The sequence below is a fragment of the Salmo salar genome, chromosome 11 (genome assembly GCF_965601325.2).
Source record: "Salmo salar chromosome 11, fSalSal1, whole genome shotgun sequence".
NCBI lineage: Eukaryota > Metazoa > Chordata > Actinopteri > Salmoniformes > Salmonidae > Salmo > Salmo salar.
The window spans coordinates 68,147,094-68,168,955 of NC_138301.1; the positions used below are offsets into that span (position 1 = coordinate 68,147,094).

The window sequence follows — 21,862 nt, forward strand, 5'->3', positions numbered from 1 at the left end:
ATAGACAGCTGGTTCTGGAGGAGAACAGGAGAGGACATCACCTATGGATAGACATCTGGTTGTGGAGGACAGGAGAGGACATCACCTATAGATGGACAGCTGGTTCTGGGGGAGGACAGGAGAGGATATCACCTATAGATAGACTGCTGGTTCTGGAAGACAGGAGAGGATATCACCTATAGATAGACAGCTGGTTCTGGAGGAGGACAGGAGAGGATATCACCTATAGATAGACAGCTGGTTCTGGAGGAGGACAGGAGAGGATATCACCTAAAGATAGACAGCTGGTTCTGGAGGAGGACAGGAGAGGATATCACCTATAGGTAGTCAGCTGGTTCTGGAGGAGGACAGGAGAGGACATCATCTATAGATAGACAGCTGGTTCTGGAGGAGGACACGAGAGGACATCACCTATAGATAGACAGCTGGTTCTGGAGGACAGGAGAGGACATCACCTATAGATAGACAGCTGGTTCTGGAGGAGGACAGGAGAGGATATCTCCTATAGATAGACAGCTGGTTCTAGAGGAGGACAGGAGAGGACATCACCTATAGATAGACAGCTGGTTCTGGAGGACAGGAGAGGATATCACCTATAGATAGACAGCTGGTTCTGGAGGACAGGAGAGGATATCACCTATAGATAGACAGCTGGTTCTGGAGGAGGACAGGAGAGGATATCACTTATAGATAGACAGCTGGTTCTGGAGGAGGACAGGAGAGGACATCACCTATAGATAGACAGCTGGTTCTGGAGGAGGACAGGAGAGGACATCACCTATAGATAGACAGCTGGTTCTGGAGGAGGACAGGAGAGGACATCACCTATAGATAGACAGCTGGTTCTGGAGGACAGGAGAGAACATCACCTATAGATAGACAGCTGCTTCTGGAGGAGGACAGGAGAGGACATCACCTATAGATAGACAGCTGGTTCTGGGGGAGGACAGGAGAGGACATCACCTATAGATAGACAGCTGGTCCTGGAGGACAGGAGAGGATATCACCTATTGATAGACAGCTGGTTCTGGAGGACAGGAGAGGATATCACCTATAGATAGACAGCTGGTTCTGGAGGACAGGAGAGGATATCACCTATAGATAGACAGCTGGTCCTGGAGGACAGGAGAGGATATCACCTATTGATAGACAGCTGTTTCTGGAGGACAGGAGAGGATATCTCCTATAGATAGACAGCTGGTTCTGGAGGACAGGAGAGGATATCACCTATAGATAGACAGCTGGTTCTGGAGGAGGACAGGAGAGGATATCACCTATAGATAGACAGCTGGTTCTAGAGGAGGACAGGAGAGGATATCACCTATAGATAGACAGCTGGTTCTGGAGGAGAACAGGAGAGGACATCACCTATAGATAGACATCTGGTTGTGGAAGACAGGAGAGGACATCACCTATAGATAGACAGCTGGTTCTGGGGGAGGACAGGAGAGGATATCACCTATAGATAGACAGCTGGTTCTGGAAGAGGACAGGAGAGGACATCACCTATAGATAGACAGCTGGTTCTGGAGGAGTACAGGAGAGGACATCACCTATAGATAGACAACTGGTTCTGGAGGACAGGAGAGGACATCACCTATAGATAGACAGCTGGTTCTGGAGGAGGAAGGGAGAGGATATGACCTATAGATAGACAGCTGGTTCTAGAGGAGGACAGGAGAGGATATCACCTATAGATAGACAGATGGTTCTGGAGGAGAACAGGAGAGGACATCACCTATAGATAGACATCTGGTTGTGGAGGACAGGAGATCACCTATAGATAGACAGCTGGTTCTGGGGGAGGACAGGAGAAGATATCACCTATAGATAGACAGCTGGTTCTGGAAGACAGGAGAGGATATCACCTATAGATAGACAGCTGGTTCTGGAGGAAGACAGGAGAGGATATCACCTATAGATAGACAGCTGGTTCTGGAGGAGGACAGGAGAGGATATCACCTATAGATAGACAGCTGGTTCTAGAGGAGGACAGGAGAGGATATCACCTATAGATAGACAGCTGGTTCTGGAGGAGAACAGGAGAGGACATCACCTATAGATAGACATCTGGTTGTGGAGGACAGGAGAGGACATCACCTATAGATAGACAGCTGGTTCTGGGGGAGGACAGGAGAGGATATCACCTATAGATAGACAGCTGGTTCTGGAAGACAGGAGAGGATATCACCTATAGATAGACAGCTGGTTCTGGAGGAGGACAGGAGAGGACATCACCTATAGATAGACAGCTGGTTCTGGGGGAGGACAGGAGAGGATATCACCTATAGATAGACAGCTGGTTCTGGAGGAGGACAGGAGAGGATATCACCTATAGATAGACAGCTGGTTCTGGAGGAGGACAGGAGAGGACATCACCTATAGATAGACAGCTGGTTCTGAGGGAGGACAGGAGAGGATATCACCTATAGATAGACAGCTGGTTCTGGAGGAGGACAGGAGAGGATATCACCTATAGATAGACAGCTGGTTCTGGAGGAGGACAGGAGATGATATCACCTATAAATAGACAGCTGGTTCTGGAGGACAGGAGAGGACATCACCTATAGATAGACAGCTGGTTCTGGAGGAGGACAGGAGAGGATATCACCTATAGATAGACTGCTGGTTCTGGAGGACAGGAGAGGACATCACCTATAGATAGACAGCTGGTTCTGGAGGACAGGAGTGGATATCACCTATAGATAGACAGCTGGTTCTGGAGGACAGGAGAGGATATCACCTATAGATAGACAGCTGGTTCTGGAGGAGGACAGGAGAGGATATCACTTATAGATAGACAGCTGGTTCTGGAGGAGGACAGGAGAGGACATCACCTATAGATAGACAGCTGGTTCTGGAGGAGGACAGGAGAGGACATCACCTATAGATAGACAGCTGGTTCTGGAGGAGGACAGGAGAGGACATCACCTATAGATAGACAGCTGGTTCTGGAGGACAGGAGAGAACATCACCTATAGATAGACAGCTGCTTCTGGAGGAGGACAGGAGAGGATATCACCTATAGATAGACAGCTGGTTCTGGGGGAGGACAGGAAAGGACATCACCTATAGATAGACAGCTGGTCCTGGAGGACAGGAGAGGATATCACCTATAGATAGACAGCTGGTTCTGGAGGAGGACAGGAGAGGATATCTCCTATAGATAGACAGCTGGTTCTAGAGGAGGACAGGAGAGGACATCACCTATAGATAGACAGCTGGTTCTGGAGGAGGACAGGAGAGGACATCACCTATAGATAGACAGCTGGTTCTGGAGGAGGAGAGGAGAGGACATCACCTATAGATAGACAGCTGGTTCTGAGGGAGGACAGGAGAGGATATCACCTATAGATAGACAGCTGGTTCTGGAGGAGGACAGGAGAGGATATCACCTATAGATAGACAGCTGGTTCTGGAGGAGGACAGGAGATGATATCACCTATAAATAGACAGCTGGTTCTGGAGGACAGGAGAGGACATCACCTATAGATAGACAGCTGGTTCTGGAGGAGGACAGGAGAGGATATCACCTATAGATAGACTGCTGGTTCTGGAGGACAGGAGAGGACATCACCTATAGATAGACAGCTGGTTCTGGAGGACAGGAGTGGATATCACCTATAGATAGACAGCTGGTTCTGGAGGACAGGAGAGGATATCACCTATAGATAGACAGCTGGTTCTGGAGGAGGACAGGAGAGGATATCACTTATAGATAGACAGCTGGTTCTGGAGGAGGACAGGAGAGGACATCACCTATAGATAGACAGCTGGTTCTGGAGGAGGACAGGAGAGGACATCACCTATAGATAGACAGCTGGTTCTGGAGGAGGACAGGAGAGGACATCACCTATAGATAGACAGCTGGTTCTGGAGGACAGGAGAGAACATCACCTATAGATAGACAGCTGCTTCTGGAGGAGGACAGGAGAGGATATCACCTATAGATAGACAGCTGGTTCTGGGGGAGGACAGGAAAGGACATCACCTATAGATAGACAGCTGGTCCTGGAGGACAGGAGAGGATATCACCTATAGATAGACAGCTGGTTCTGGAGGAGGACAGGAGAGGATATCTCCTATAGATAGACAGCTGGTTCTAGAGGAGGACAGGAGAGGACATCACCTATAGATAGACAGCTGGTTCTGGAGGAGGACAGGAGAGGACATCACCTATAGATAGACAGCTGGTTCTGGAGGAGGAGAGGAGAGGACATCACCTATAGATAGACAGCTGGTTCTGGAGGACAGGAGAGAACATCACCTATAGATAGACAGCTGCTTCTGGAGGAGGACAGGAGAGGACATCACCTATAGATAGACAGCTGGTTCTGGGGGAGGACAGGAGAGGACATCACCTATAGATAGACAGCTGGTTCTGGAGGAGGACAGGAGAGGACATCACCTATAGATAGACAGCTGGTTCTGGGGGAGGACAGGAGAGGATATCACCTATAGATAGACAGCTGGTTCTGGAGGAGGACAGGAGAGGATATCACCTATAGATAGACAGCTGGTTCTGGAGGAGGACAGGAGATGATATCACCTATAAATAGACAGCTGGTTCTGGAGGACAGGAGAGGACATCACCTATAGATAGACAGCTGGTTCTGGAGGAGGACAGGAGAGGATATCACCTATAGATAGACTGCTGGTTCTGGAGGACAGGAGAGGACATCACCTATAGATAGACAGCTGGTTCTGGAGGACAGGAGAGGATATCACCTATAGATAGACAGCTGGTTCTGGATGACAGAAGAGGATATCACCTATAGATAGACAGCTGGTTCTGGAGGAGGACAGGAGAGGATATCACTTATAGATAGACAGCTGGTTCTGGAGGAGGACAGGAGAGGACATCACCTATAGATAGACAGCTGGTTCTGGAGGAGGACAGGAGAGGACATCACCTATAGATAGACAGCTGCTTCTGGAGGAGGACAGGAGAGGATATCACCTATAGATAGACAGCTGGTTCTGGGGGAGGACAGGAGTGGACATCACCTATAGATAGACAGCTGGATCTGGAGGAGGACAGGAGAGGATATCACCTATAGATAGACAGCTGGTTCTGGAGGAGGACAGGAGAGGATATCTCCTATAGATAGACAGCTGGTTCTAGAGGAGGACAGGAGAGGACATCACCTATAGATAGACAGCTGGTTCTGGAGGACAGGAGAGGATATCACCTATAGATAGACAGCTGGTTCTGGAGGAGGACAGGAGAGGATATCACTTATAGATAGACAGCTGGTTCTGGAGGAGGACAGGAGAGGACATCACCTATAGATAGACAGCTGCTTCTGGAGGAGGACAGGAGAGGACATCACCTATAGATAGACAGCTGGTTCTGGAGGAGGACAGGAGAGGACATCACCTATAGATAGACAGCTGGTTCTGGAGGACAGGAGAGGATATCACCTATAGATAGACAGCTGGTTCTGGAGGACAGGAGAGGATATCACCTATAGATAGACAGCTGGTTCTGGAGGACAGGAGAGGATATCACCTATAGATAGACAGCTGGTTCTGGAGGAGGACAGGAGAGGACATCACCTATAGATAGACAGCTGGTTCTGGGGGAGGACAGGAGAGGATATCACCTATAGATAGACAGCTGGTTCTGGAGGAGGACAGGAGAGGATATCACCTATAGATAGACAGCTGGTTCTGGAGGAGGACAGGAGATGATATCACCTATAAATAGACAGCTGGTTCTGGAGGACAGGAGAGGACATCACCTATAGATAGACAGCTGGTTCTGGAGGAGGACAGGAGAGGATATCACCTATAGATAGACTGCTGGTTCTGGAGGACAGGAGAGGACATCACCTATAGATAGACAGCTGGTTCTGGAGGACAGGAGAGGATATCACCTATAGATAGACAGCTGGTTCTGGATGACAGAAGAGGATATCACCTATAGATAGACAGCTGGTTCTGGAGGAGGACAGGAGAGGATATCACTTATAGATAGACAGCTGGTTCTGGAGGAGGACAGGAGAGGACATCACCTATAGATAGACAGCTGGTTCTGGAGGAGGACAGGAGAGGACATCACCTATAGATAGACAGCTGCTTCTGGAGGAGGACAGGAGAGGATATCACCTATAGATAGACAGCTGGTTCTGGGGGAGGACAGGAGTGGACATCACCTATAGATAGACAGCTGGATCTGGAGGAGGACAGGAGAGGATATCACCTATAGATAGACAGCTGGTTCTGGAGGAGGACAGGAGAGGATATCTCCTATAGATAGACAGCTGGTTCTAGAGGAGGACAGGAGAGGACATCACCTATAGATAGACAGCTGGTTCTGGAGGACAGGAGAGGATATCACCTATAGATAGACAGCTGGTTCTGGAGGAGGACAGGAGAGGATATCACTTATAGATAGACAGCTGGTTCTGGAGGAGGACAGGAGAGGACATCACCTATAGATAGACAGCTGCTTCTGGAGGAGGACAGGAGAGGACATCACCTATAGATAGACAGCTGGTTCTGGAGGAGGACAGGAGAGGACATCACCTATAGATAGACAGCTGGTTCTGGAGGACAGGAGAGGATATCACCTATAGATAGACAGCTGGTTCTGGAGGACAGGAGAGGATATCACCTATAGATAGACAGCTGGTTCTGGAGGACAGGAGAGGATATCACCTATAGATAGACAGCTGGTTCTGGAGGAGGACAGGAGAGGACATCACCTATAGATAGACAGCTGGTTCTGGGGGAGGACAGGAGAGGATATCACCTATAGATAGACAGCTGGTTCTGGAGGAGGACAGGAGAGGATATCACCTATAGATAGACAGCTGGTTCTGGAGGAGGACAGGAGATGATATCACCTATAAATAGACAGCTGGTTCTGGAGGACAGGAGAGGACATCACCTATAGATAGACAGCTGGTTCTGGAGGAGGACAGGAGAGGATATCACCTATAGATAGACTGCTGGTTCTGGAGGACAGGAGAGGACATCACCTATAGATAGACAGCTGGTTCTGGAGGACAGGAGAGGATATCACCTATAGATAGACAGCTGGTTCTGGATGACAGAAGAGGATATCACCTATAGATAGACAGCTGGTTCTGGAGGAGGACAGGAGAGGATATCACTTATAGATAGACAGCTGGTTCTGGAGGAGGACAGGAGAGGACATCACCTATAGATAGACAGCTGGTTCTGGAGGAGGACAGGAGAGGACATCACCTATAGATAGACAGCTGCTTCTGGAGGAGGACAGGAGAGGATATCACCTATAGATAGACAGCTGGTTCTGGGGGAGGACAGGAGTGGACATCACCTATAGATAGACAGCTGGATCTGGAGGAGGACAGGAGAGGATATCACCTATAGATAGACAGCTGGTTCTGGAGGAGGACAGGAGAGGATATCTCCTATAGATAGACAGCTGGTTCTAGAGGAGGACAGGAGAGGACATCACCTATAGATAGACAGCTGGTTCTGGAGGACAGGAGAGGATATCACCTATAGATAGACAGCTGGTTCTGGAGGAGGACAGGAGAGGATATCACTTATAGATAGACAGCTGGTTCTGGAGGAGGACAGGAGAGGACATCACCTATAGATAGACAGCTGCTTCTGGAGGAGGACAGGAGAGGACATCACCTATAGATAGACAGCTGGTTCTGGAGGAGGACAGGAGAGGACATCACCTATAGATAGACAGCTGGTTCTGGGGGAGGACAGGAGAGGACATCACCTATAGATAGACAGCTGGTCCTGGAGGACAGGAGAGGATATCACCTATAGATAGACAGCTGGTTCTGGAGGACAGGAGAGGATATCACCTATAGATAGACAGCTGGTTCTGGAGGACAGGAGAGGATATCACCTATAGATAGACAGCTGGTTCTGGAGGAGGACAGGAGAGGACATCACCTATAGATAGACAGCTGGTTCTGGAGGAGTACAGAGAGGACATCACCTATAGATAGACAACTGGTTCTGGAGGACAGGAGAGGACATCACCTATAGATAGACAGCTGGTTCTGGAGGATGACAGGAGAGGATATCACCTATAGATAGACAGCTGGTTCTAGAGGAGGACAGGAGAGGATATCACCTATCGATAGACAGCTGGTTCTGGAGGAGAACAGGAGAGGACATCACCTATGGATAGACATCTGGTTGTGGAGGACAGGAGAGGACATCACCTATAGATGGACAGCTGGTTCTTGGTGAGGACAGAAGAGGATATCACCTATAGATAGACAGCTGGTTCTGGAAGACAGGAGAGGATATCACCTATAGATAGACAGCTGGTTCTGGAGGAGGACAGGAGAGGATATCACCTATAGATAGACAGCTGTTTCTGGAGGAGGACAGGAGAGGATATCACCTATAGATAGACAGCTGGTTCTGGAGGAGGACAGGAGAGGATATCACCTATAGATAGACAGCTGGTTCTGGAGGAGGACAGGAGAGGACATCATCTATAGATAGACAGCTGGTTCTGGAGGAGGACACGAGAGGACATCACCTATAGATAGACAGCTGGTTCTGGAGGACAGGAGAGGACATCACCTATAGATAGACAGCTGGTTCTGGAGGAGGACAGGAGAGGATATCTCCTATAGATAGACAGCTGGTTCTAGAGGAGGACAGGAGAGGACATCACCTATAGATAGACAGCTGGTTCTGGAGGACAGGAGAGGATATCACCTATAGATAGACAGCTGGTTCTGGAGGACAGGAGAGGATATCACCTATAGATAGACAGCTGGTTCTGGAGGAGGACAGGAGAGGATATCACTTATAGATAGACAGCTGGTTCTGGAGGAGGACAGGAGAGGACATCACCTATAGATAGACAGCTGGTTCTGGAGGAGGACAGGAGAGGACATCACCTATAGATAGACAGCTGGTTCTGGAGGAGGACAGGAGAGGACATCACCTATAGATAGACAGCTGGTTCTGGAGGACAGGAGAGAACATCACCTATAGATAGACAGCTGCTTCTGGAGGAGGACAGGAGAGGACATCACCTATAGATAGACAGCTGGTTCTGGGGGAGGACAGGAGAGGACATCACCTATAGATAGACAGCTGGTCCTGGAGGACAGGAGAGGATATCACTTATAGATAGACAGCTGGTTCTGGAGGAGGACAGGAGAGGACATCACCTATAGATAGACAGCTGGTTCTGGAGGAGGACAGGAGAGGACATCACCTATAGATAGACAGCTGGTTCTGGAGGACAGGAGAGGATATCACCTATAGATAGACAGCTGGTTCTGGAGGACAGGAGAGGATATCACCTATAGATAGACAGCTGGTTCTGGAGGAGGACAGGAGAGGATATCACTTATAGATAGACAGCTGGTTCTGGAGGAGGACAGGAGAGGACATCACCTATAGATAGACAGCTGGTTCTGGAGGAGGACAGGAGAGGACATCACCTATAGATAGACAGCTGGTTCTGGAGGAGGACAGGAGAGGACATCACCTATAGATAGACAGCTGGTTCTGGAGGACAGGAGAGAACATCACCTATAGATAGACAGCTGCTTCTGGAGGAGGACAGGAGAGGACATCACCTATAAATAGACAGCTGGTTCTGGGGGAGGACAGGAGAGGACATCACCTATAGATAGACAGCTGGTCCTGGAGGACAGGAGAGGATATCACCTATTGATAGACAGCTGGTTCTGGAGGACAGGAGAGGATATCACCTATAGATAGACAGCTGGTTCTGGAGGACAGGAGAGGATATCACCTATAGATAGACAGCTGGTTCTGGAGGAGGACAGGAGAGGATATCACCTATAGATAGACAGCTGGTTCTAGAGGAGGACAGGAGAGGATATCACCTATAGATAGACAGCTGGTTCTGGAGGAGAACAGGAGAGGACATCACCTATAGATAGACATCTGGTTGTGGAGGACAGGAGAGGACATCACCTATAGATAGACAGCTGGTTCTGGGGGAGGACAGGAGAGGATATCACCTATAGATAGACAGATGGTTCTGGAAGACAGGAGAGGATATCACCTATAGATAGACAGCTGGTTCTGGAGGAGGACAGGAGAGGACATCACCTATAGATAGACAGCTGGTTCTGGAGGAGGAAGGGAGAGGATATCACCTATAGATAGACAGCTGGTTCTAGAGGAGGACAGGATGGGATATCACCCATAGATAGACAGCTGGTTCTGGAGAAGAACAGGAGAGGACATCACCTATAGATAGACATCTGGTTGTGGAGGACAGGAGATCACCTATAGATAGACAGCTGGTTCTGGGGGAGGACAGAAGAGGATATCACCTATAGATAGACAGCTGGTTCTGGAAGACAGGAGGGGATATCACCTATAGATAGACAGCTGGTTCTGGAGGAGGACAGGAGAGGATATCACCTATAGATAGACAGCTGGTTCTGGAGGAGGACAGGAGAGGATATCACCTATAGATAGACAGCTGGTTCTGGAGGAGGACAGGAGAGGATATCACCTATAGATAGACAGCTGGTTCTGGAGGAGGACATGAGAGGACATCACCTATAGATAGACAGCTGGTTCTGGAGGACAGGAGAGGACATCATCTATAGATAGACAGCTGGTTCTGGAGGAGGACAGGAGAGGACATCACCTATAGATAGACAGCTGGTTCTGGAGGACAGGAGAGGACATCACCTATAGATAGACAGCTGGTTCTGGAGGAGGACAGGAGAGGATATCACCTATAGATAGACAGCTGGTTCTGGGGGAGGACAGGAGAGGATATCACCTATAGATAGACAGCTGGTTCTGGAAGACAGGAGAGGATATCACCTATAGATAGACAGCTGGTTCTGGAGGAGGACAGGAGAGGATATCACCTATAGATAGACAGCTGGTTCTGGAGGAGGACAGGAGAGGATATCACCTATAGATAGACAGCTGGTTCTGGAGGAGGACAGGAGAGGATATCACCTATAGATAGACAGCTGGTTCTGGAGGAGGACATGAGAGGACATCACCTATATATAGACAGCTGGTTCTGGAGGACAGGAGAGGACATCATCTATAGATAGACAGCTGGTTCTGGAGGAGGACAGGAGAGGACATCACCTATAGATAGACAGCTGGTTCTGGAGGACAGGAGAGGACATCACCTATAGATAGACAGCTGGTTCTGGAGGAGGACAGGAGAGGATATCACCTATAGATAGACAGCTGGTTCTGGAGGAGGACAGGAGAGGACATCACTTATAGATAGACAGCTGGTTCTGGAGGAGGACAGGAGAGGACATCACCTATAGATAGACAGCTGGTTCTGGAGGAGGACATGAGAGGATATCACCTATAGATAGACAGCTGGTTCTGGAGGAGGACAGGAGAGGACATCACCTATAGATAGACAGCTTGTTCTGGAGGAGGACAGGAGAGTACATCACCTATAGATAGACAGCTGTTTCTGGAGGATGACAGGAGAGGATATCACCTATAGATAGACAGCTGGTTCTGGAGGACAGGAGAGAATATCACCTATAGATAGACAGCTGGTTCTGGAGGACAGGAGAGGACATCACCTATAGATAGACAGCTGGTTCTGGAGGAGGACAGGAGTGGACATCACCTATAGATAGACAGCTGGTTCTGGAGGACAGGAGAGGACATCACCTATAGATAGAGAGCTGGTTCTGGAGGAGGACAGGAGAGGACATAGCCTATAGATAGACAGCTGGTTCTGGAGGATGACAGGAGAGGATATCACCTATAGATAGACAGCTGGTTCTGGAGGACAGGAGAGAATATCACCTATAGATAGACAGCTAGTTCTGGAGGACAGGAGAAGACATCACTTATAGATAGACAGCTGGTTCTGGAGGAGCACAGGAGAGGACATCACCTATAGATCGACAGCTGGTTCAGGAGGAGGACAGGAGAGGACATCACCTATAGATAGACAGCTGGTTCTGGAGGAGGACAGGAGAGGATATCACCTATTGATAGACAGCTGGTTCTGGAGGAGGACAGGACAGGACATCACCTATAGATAGACAGCTGGTTCTGGAGGAGGACAGGAGAGGACATCACCTATAGATAGACAGCTGGTTGTGGAGGACAGGAGAGGACATCACCTATAGATAGACAGCTGGTTCTGGAGGATGACAGGAGAGGATATCACCTATAGATAGACAGCTGGTTGTGGAGGACAGGAGAGGACATCACCTATAGATAGACTGCTGGTTCTGGAGGAGGACAGGAGAGGACATCAACTATAGATTGACAGCTGGTTCTGGAGGACAGGAGAGGACATCACCTATAGATAGACAGCTGGTTCTGGAGGAGGACAGGAGAGGACATCACCTATAGATAGACAGCTTGTTCTGGAGGAGGACAGGAGAGGACATCACCTATAGATAGACAGCTGGTTCTGGAGGATGACAGGAGAGGATATCACCTATAGATAGACAGCTGGTTCTGGAGGACAGGAGAGAATATCACCTATAGATAGACAGCTAGTTCTGGAGGACAGGAGAGGACATCACCTATAGATAGACAGCTGGTTCTGGAGGAGCACAGGAGAGGACATCACCTATAGATCGACAGCTGGTTCAGGAGGAGGACAGGAGAGGACATCACCTATAGATAGACAGCTGGTTCTGGAGGACAGGAGAGGACATCACCTATAGATAAACAGCTGGTTGTGGAGGACAGGAGAGGACATCACCTATAGATAGACTGCTGGTTCTGGAAGGAGGACAGGAGAGGACATCAACTATAGATAGACAGCTGGTTCTGGAGGACAGGATAGGACATCACCTATAGATAGACAGCTGGTTCTGGAGGAGGACAGGAGAGGACATCACCTATAGATCGACAGCTGGTTCAGGAGGAGGACAGGAGAGGACATCACCTATAGATAGACAGCTGGTTCTGGAGGACAGGAGAGGACATCACCTATAGATAGACAGCTGGTTCTGGAGGAGGACAGGAGAGGATATCACCTATTGATAGACAGCTGGTTCTGGAGGAGGACAGGACAGGACATCACCTATAGATAGACAGCTGGTTCTGGAGGAGGACAGGAGAGGACATCACCTATAGATAGACAGCTGGTTGTGGAGGACAGGAGAGGACATCACCTATAGATAGACTGCTGGTTCTGGAGGAGGACAGGAGAGGACATCAACTATAGATTGACAGCTGGTTCTGGAGGACAGGAGAGGACATCACCTATAGATAGACAGCTGGTTCTGGAGGAGGACAGGAGAGGACATCACCTATAGATAGACAGCTTGTTCTGGAGGAGGACAGGAGAGGACATCACCTATAGATAGACAGCTGGTTCTGGAGGATGACAGGAGAGGATATCACCTATAGATAGACAGCTGGTTCTGGAGGACAGGAGAGAATATCACCTATAGATAGACAGCTAGTTCTGGAGGACAGGAGAGGACATCACCTATAGATAGACAGCTGGTTCTGGAGGAGCACAGGAGAGGACATCACCTATAGATCGACAGCTGGTTCAGGAGGAGGACAGGAGAGGACATCACCTATAGATAGACTGCTGGTTCTGGAGGAGGACAGGAGAGGACATCAACTATAGATTGACAGCTGGTTATGGAGGACAGGAGAGGACATCACCTATAGATAGACAGCTGGTTCTGGAGGAGGACAGGAGTGGATATCACCTATAGATAGACAGCTGGTTCTGGAGGAGGACAGGAGAGGATATCACCTATAGATAGACAGCTGGTTCTGGAGGAGGACAGGAGAGGATATCACCTATAGATAGACAGCTGGTTCTGGGGGACAGGAGAGGATATCACCTATAGATAGACAGCTGGTTCTGGAGGACAGGAGAGGACATCACCTATAGATAGATAGCTGGTTCTGGAGGAGGAGTGGATACAATATATAAACTATAGGAATCATTGGATCCTGGTCAAAAGTCGTGGACTATATAGGGAATAGGGTGCCATTTGGGACTCAAACACAGACTTCTATATATCACCTACATGACTAATATAGCTCGCTCCTACAGTTTTGGTGACCCTGACATGATGTACCCTATGGGTTTATGTGATCTACTATCATGTGAATGGTGATGCAGTAATCCATGGGACAGCCTTGAGGCAGCTGTACAGGACTCTGTAATGTATAGAGACTTTTAGAACATTATTCTACTACAGATGTCGATGACAACTCAGCTAGCTGTCAAGGTCCTGCCAGGAGACCAGGGACTTACAGGTGTGAGGCAGCCAGCGAAGCAGGCAGAGAGGTAGTTGATTCCGTTGGAGCCGCACACAGGGCTCACTGAGGCTGTGTAGCAGTTACAGTCGTTGATGCACACATGCTCTGGTCTCTGCCGCGACCGCAGGGTCCTGGGAACATTAAAACAGGTCACAAACTGTTACATAGAAAACCATGGCATTATCAAAAACACTGGAAACATACTCTGTACATTCATAGCTATATACAGTAAATGCAATCCATTACACAATTAGGACAGATTACAACTACTAGCCAGACAGAGTGCCAGTCTATTTCTGTTTCAGACAATGTATGGTTGTCGTGACCCAACAATACCAGACAGTCTATTCTGTTTCTGTTTCAGACAATGTATGGTTGTCTTGTCTCAACAACACCAAGCAGGACAAGACAACATTACCACTACAACTACTATCCAAACAGGGTGCCAGTCTGTTTCTGCATCAAATAAAATCTATTTATATAGCCCTTCTTACATCAGCTGATATCTCAAAGTGCTGTGCAGAAACCCAGCCTAAAACCCCAAACAGCAAGCAATGCAGGTGTGGAAGCACGGTGGCTAGGAAAAACTCCCTAGAAAGGTCAACACCTAGGAAGAAACCTAGAGAGGAACCAGGCTATGAGGGGTGGCCAGTCCTCTTCTGGCTGTGCCAGGTGGAGATTATAACAGCACATGGCCAAGATGTTCAAATGTTCATAAATGACCAGCAGGGTCAAATAATAATAATCATAGTAGTTGTCGAGGAAGCAACAGGTCAGCACCTCAGGAGTAAATGATAATAATCCCAGTGGTTGTCGAGGGTTCAACAGGTCAGCACCTCAGGAGTAAATGTCAGTTGGCTTTTCATAGCCGATCATTGAGAGTATCTCTACCGCTCCTGCTGTCTCTAGAGAGTTGAAAACAGCAGGTCTGGGACAGGGTAATGATGGGTAATGATGCTTTGAGTGTGGCTGTTGTCGATGTGTTCCTGGTTCAAGCCCAGGTAGGAGCGAGGAGAGGGACGGAAGCTATACTGTTACACTGGCAATACTAACATCCAATAGTCAAAGGTATATGAAATACAAATGGTATAGAGAGAAATAGTCCTATAATTCCTGTAATAATCTCAACCTAAAACTTCTTACCTGGGAATATTGAAGACTCATGTTAAAAGGAACCACCAGCTTTCATATGTTCTCATGTTCTGAGCAAGGAACTTAAACGTTATCTTTCTTACATGGCACATATTGCACTTTTACTTTCTTCTCCAACACTTTGTTTTTGCATTATTTAAACCAAATTGAACATGTATCTATAGAGGCTACACTATCATCTATAGAGCCTACACTTTCTATCATCTATAGATGCTACACTTTCTATCATCTATAGATGCTACACTTTCTATCATCTATAGAGGCTACACTTTCTTCTATAGAGGGTACACATTCTATCACCTATAGAGGCTACACTTTATATCATTTATAGAGGCCACACTTTCTATCATCTATAGAGGCTACACTATCATCTATAGAGCCTACACTATCATCTATAGAGCCTACACTTTCTATCATCTATAGAGGCTACACTTTATATCATCTATAGAGGCTACACTTTATATCATCTATAGAGGCTACACTTTCATCTATAGAGCCTACACTTTATATCATCTATAGAGGCTACACTTTCTATCATCTATAGAGGCTACACTTTCTATCACCTATAGAGGCTACACTTTATATCATCTATAGAGGCTACACTTTCATCTATGGAGGCTACACTTTCATCTATAGAGCCTACACTTTATATCACCTATAGAGGCTACACTTTCTATCACCTATAGAGGCTACACATTCTATCACCATTTTGAACTTCTAACTACGGTAGAGATAATAAGGGAGTGGTTTTATGACGGAGCAGCCGCTAACCTATTTGTCAGCTCTAACCACAGTTCCACCTCCAACGCCGCCAAAACATCAGCTATGCGGATGTCGGCCAACGCTGGTTAACGCTTGATCTTATTGAATCTAGGCCTAGTGAACATTGTTGAACGCAGAAACAGTCAGAGAGATGCACCTACCGAGGCTACAACTCAACAACTACTGTCAGCCGAGAGCTTGCCTGTGATGCGAGCCTACCTGATGCTAAATGCCTTCTATGCTCGATTCGAAGCAAGCAACACTGAAGCATGCACGAGAGCACCAGCTGTTTCGGACGACTGTATTATCACTCTCTCCGTAGTCGATGTGAGTAAGACATTTAAACAGGTCAACATTCACAAGGCTGCGGGACCAGATGGATTACCAAGACGTGTACTCAGAGCATGAGCTGACCAGCTGGCATGTTTCTTCATTGACATTTTCAACCTCTCCCTGACCCTGACCCTGTCAAATCAAATCAAATGTTATTTGTCACATACACATGGTTAGCAGATGTTAATGCGAGTGTAGCGAAATGCTTGTGCTTCTAGTTCCGACCATGCAGTAATATCTAACAAGTAATCTAACCTAACAATTTCACAACTACCTTATACACACAAGTGTAAAGGAATAAATAAGAATATGTACATACAAATATATGAATGAGTGATGGCAGAACGGCATAGGCAAGATGCAGTAGATGGTATAGAGTACAGTATATACATATGAGATGAGTAATGTAGGGTATGTAAACATTATATATAGTGGCATTGTTTAAGGTGGCTAGTGATACATTACATCAAGATGGCAAGATGCAGTAGATGGTATAGAGTACAGTATATACATATGAGATGAGTAATGTAGGGTATGTAAACATTATATAAAGTGGCATTGTTTAAAGTGGCTAGTGATACATTTATTACATCAATTTTTTCATTATTGAAGTGGCTAGAGATGAGTCAGTATGTGTCATAAAATAAGTCGTACTCATCCTTAAAAATGTCGTACTGGAGAGAAGAGGACCAAAACGCAGCAGGTATGTGCAGGCTCATCTTGACTTTTATTAACTATCAAAAATGAACACCCAAAATAACAAAGAACTCACGAGAATGAACGAACAACCAACAGTCTGGCAAAGCATAGGCTCAACACAGAACAATTCCCCACAACCCCAAAGACAAACACACACACCTCTATAGGACTTCCAATCAAAGGCAACTATACACACCTGCCTTCAATTGGAAGTCCCAATCATCAACCCAACATTTAACAAACACAAACCCCCTGCCACATCCTGATCTAGACTAAGCAATACGCCCTCTGCTGGTCAGGACGTGACAGTACCCCCCCCCTCAAGGTGCAGACTCCAGGATGCACCTAAAAAAGAAAAACAAGAAAATCCCCAATACCCCAACAAAAACCCAACAAACAATAACCCCTAAACCATAAGGGAGGGAAGGGAGGGTGGCTGCCGTCAACGACGGCACTGTGCTACACCCTCCCTCCCCAACCCACCTATCCTGGAGGTGGCTCAGGTGCAGGCCGTTCCAGGCAGTCGGGCCATTCTGGCAGCTCGGGACAGTCTGGGCAGTCTGGCAGCTGGGGACAGTCTGGGCAGTCTGGCAGCTGGGGACAGTCTGGGCAGTCTGGCAACTGGGGACAGTCTGGGCAGTCTGGCCACTCCGGCAGTTCAGCGCAGTCTGGCCACTCCGGCAGTTCAGCGCAGTCTGGCCACTCCGGCAGTTCAGCGCAGTCTGGCCACTCCGGCAGGTCAGGGCAGTCTGGCCACTCCGGCAGTTCAGGGCAGTCTGGCCACTCCGGCAGTTCAGGGCAGTCTGGCCACTCCGGCAGTTCAGGGCAGTCTGGCCACGCCGGCAGTTCAGGGCAGTCTGGCCACGCCGGCAGTTCAGGGCAGTCTGGCCACGCCGGCAGTTCAGGGCAGTCTGGCCACGCCGGCAGGTCAGGGAAGTCTGGCCACTCCGGCAGGTCAGGGCAGTCTGGCCACTCCGGCAGGTCAGGGCAGTCTGGCCACTCCGGCAGGTCAGGGCAGTCTGGCCACTCCGGCAGTTCAGGGCAGTCTGGCCACTCCGGCAGTTCAGCACAGTCTGGCCACTCCGGCAGTTCAGCACAGTCTGGCCACTCCGGCAGTTCAGCGCAGTCTGGCCACTCCGGCAGTTCAGCGCAGTCTGACCTCTCTGGCGACTGTTGACTGGCGGGCAGCTCTGACGACTGTTGACTGGCGGGCAGCTCTGACGACTGTTGACTGGCGGGCAGCTCTGACGACTGTTGACTGGCGGGCAGCTCTGACGACTGTTGACTGGCGGGCAGCTCTGACGACGACTGTTGACTGGCGGGCAGCTCTGACGACGACTGTTGATTGGCGGGCAGCTCTGACGACGACTGTTGACTGGCGGGCAGCTCTGACGACGACTGTTGACTGGCGGGCAGCTCTGATGACGACTGTTGACTGGCGGGCAGCTCTGATGACGACTGTTGACTGGAGGGCAGCTCTGATGACGACTGTTGACTGGTGGGTATCTCTGGCGACTGTTGACTGGCGGGCAGCTCTTGCCCCGTCAAACAGCCCTTGTGCCCCCCCCTAAAAAATGATTGGGGGTGCCTCTCGGTCTCCCTTACCTCGCCAGCCTTCTTCCGCTGCTTGGTCCTTTGAGGGTGGGGAATTCTGTCATAAAATAAGTCGTACTCATCCTTAAAAATGTCGTACTGGAGAGAAGAGGACCAAAACGCAGCAGGTATGTGCAGGCTCATCTTGACTTTTATTAACTATCAAAAATGAACACCCAAAATAACAAAGAACTCACGAGAATGAACGAACAACCAACAGTCTGGCAAAGCATAGGCTCAACACAGAACAATTCCCCACAACCCCAAAGACAAACACACACACCTCTATAGGACTTCCAATCAAAGGCAACTATACACACCTGCCTTCAATTGGAAGTCCCAATCATCAACCCAACATTAACAAACACAAACCCCCTGCCACATCCTGACCTAGACTAAGCAATACGCCCTCTGCTGGTCAGGACGTGACAGTATGTTGGCAGCAGCCACTCAATGTTAGTGATGGCTGTTTAACTTCTTTGGGATAGGGGGCAGTATTTTCACGGCCGGATAAAAAACATACCCGATTTAATCTGGTTACTACTCCTGCCCAGAAACTAGAATATGCATATAATTAGTAGATTTAGAAAACACTCTAAAGTTTCTAATTAGTAGATATAGAAAACACTCTAAAGTTTCTAAAGTTTCTAAAACTATTTGAATGGTGTCTGTGAGTATAACAGAACTCATATGGCAGGCCAAAACCTGAGAAGATTCCATACAGGAAGTGCCCTGTCTGACAATTTGTTGTCCTTCTGTTGTAACTCTATCGAAAATACAGCATCTGTGCTGTAACGTGACATTTTCTAAGGCTTCCATTGGCTCTCTAAAGCCGCCAGAAAGTGGAATGGGGTGTCTGCAGCAGAATTTGTAAGTGGTCAGCCTGGGGACAGTGAGACTGAGATACGCGGTCACGAGACTACTCATTTTTTTTCTTTCAGCCTTTGAACATGCTAGTTCTGAACATCACATGCTAATGTAAAAAGCTGGTTTTTGATATAAATATGAACTTGATTGAACAAAACATGCATGTATTGTATAACATAATGTCCTAGGAGTGTCATCTGATGAAGATCATCAAAGGTTAGTGCTGCATTTAGCTGTGGTTTGGGTTTATGTGACATATATGCTTGCTTGGAAAATGGCTGTGTGATTATTTGTGTCTATGTACTCTCCTAACATAATCTAATGTTTTGCTTTCGCTGTAAAGCCTTTTTGAAATCGGACAATGTGGTTAGATTAACGAGAGTCTTATCATTAAAATGGTGTAAAATAGTTGATTGTTTGAGAAAATTTTATTGTGGTATTTTAGTTGGTTTTGTATTTCGCGCCATGCGATGCCATTGGCTGTTGGCTAGGGGTTCCGCAGGCGGAACGTCTGTCATCAACAGGTTAACAGTCTGATGGCCTTGAGATAGAAGCTGTTTTTCAGTCTCTCGGTCCCCGCTTTGATGCACCTGTACTGACCTCGCCTTCTGGATGATAATGGGGTGAACAGGCAGTGGCTCGGGTGGTTGTTGTCCTTGATGATCTTTTTGGCCTTCCTGTGACATCGAGTGGTGTAGGTGTCCTGGAGGGCAGGTAGTTTGCGACCCGGTGATGCGTTGTGCAGACCTCACTACCCTCTGGAGAGCCTTACAGTTGTGGGCGGAGCAGTTGCCGTACCAGGTGGTGATACAGCCCGACAGGATGCTCTCGATTGTGCATCTGTAAAAGTTTGTGAGTGTTTTTGGTACGCCGAGGAACTTAAAACTTTCCACCTTCTCCACTACTGTCCCGTCGATGTGGATAGGGGGCTGCTCCCTCTGGTGTTTCCTGAAGTCCACGATCATCTCCAATGTTTTGTTGACATTGAGTGTGAGGTTATTTTCCTGACACCACGCTTTGAGGGCCCTCACGTCCTCCCTGTAAGCCATCTCGTCGTTGTTGGTAATCAAGCCTACCACTGTAGTGTCGTCTGCAAACTTGATGATTGAGTTGGAGGAGTGCATGGCCACGCAGTCATGGGTGAACAGGGAGTACAGGAGAGGGCTGAGAACGCACCCTTGTGGGGCCCCAGTGTTGAGGATCAGCTTTCTTGGGAACAGAAACAATGGTGTCCCTCTTGAAGCATGTGGGAACAGCAGACTGGGATAAGGATTGATTGAATATGTCCGTAAACACACCAGCTAGCTGGTCTGCGCATGCTCTGAGGACTCGCCTGGGGATGCCGTCTGGGACAGCAGCCTTGCGAGGGTTAACACGTTTAAATGTTTTACTCACGTTGGCTGCAGTGAAGGAGAGCCTGCAGGTTTTGGTAGCGGGCCGTGTCAGTGGCACTGTATTGTCCTCAAAGCGAGCAAAGAAGTTGCTTAGTTTGTCTGGGAGCAAGGCATCGTGGTCCGCGGCGGGGCTGGTTTTTCTTTTGTAGTCCGTGATTGACTGTAGACCCCGCCACATACCTCTCGTGTCTGAGCCGTTGAATTGCGACTCCACTTTGTCTCTGTACTGACGCTTAGCTTGTTTGATTGCCTTGCGGAGGGAATAGCTACACTGTTTGTATTCGGTCATGTTTCCGGTCACCTTGCCCTGATTTAAAGCATTGGTTCGTGCTTTCAGTTTTTGCGAATGTTGCCTTCAATCCACGGTTTCTGGTTGGGGAATGTTTTAATAGACACTGTGGGTACATCACCGATGCACTTGCTAATCAACTCACTCACCGAATCAGCGTATTCATCAATGTTATTGTCCGACTCTATGCGGAACATATCCCAGTCCATGTGATCGAAGCGATCTTGAAGCGTGGAATCAGCGTTGAGCAGACCTGAGCACGGGTGCTTCCTGTTTTAGTTTCTGTCTATAGGCTGGGAGCAACAAAATGGAGTAGTGGTCAGATTTTCCGAAAGAAGGGCGGGGGAGGGCTTTATATGCGTCGTGGAAGTTAGAATAACAATGATCCAGGGTTTTGCCAGCCCGGGTCGCGCATTCGATATGCTGATAAAATTTGGGGAGCCTTGTTTTCAGATTAGCCTTGTTAAAATCCCCAGCTACAATAAATGCAGCATCAGGATATGTGGTTTCCAGTTTACATAGAGTCCAATGAAGTTCTTTCAGGGCCGTCGAGGTGTCT

The 21,862-nt window shown here is 48.2% G+C and overlaps 1 protein-coding gene across 1 annotated transcript in view; it reads right to left on the reverse strand.

Annotated features, from left to right (window-relative positions):
- Positions 1-21,862, reverse strand: part of LOC145858888 (solute carrier organic anion transporter family member 3A1-like) — a 205,559-nt gene that overhangs the window by 173,344 nt on the left and 10,353 nt on the right. The window contains exon 5 of the mRNA XM_082957554.1: positions 14,191-14,345. Within this exon, the coding sequence (XP_082813680.1) occupies positions 14,191-14,345 (155 nt within the window). The remainder of the gene's footprint in view (positions 1-14,190; positions 14,346-21,862) is intronic.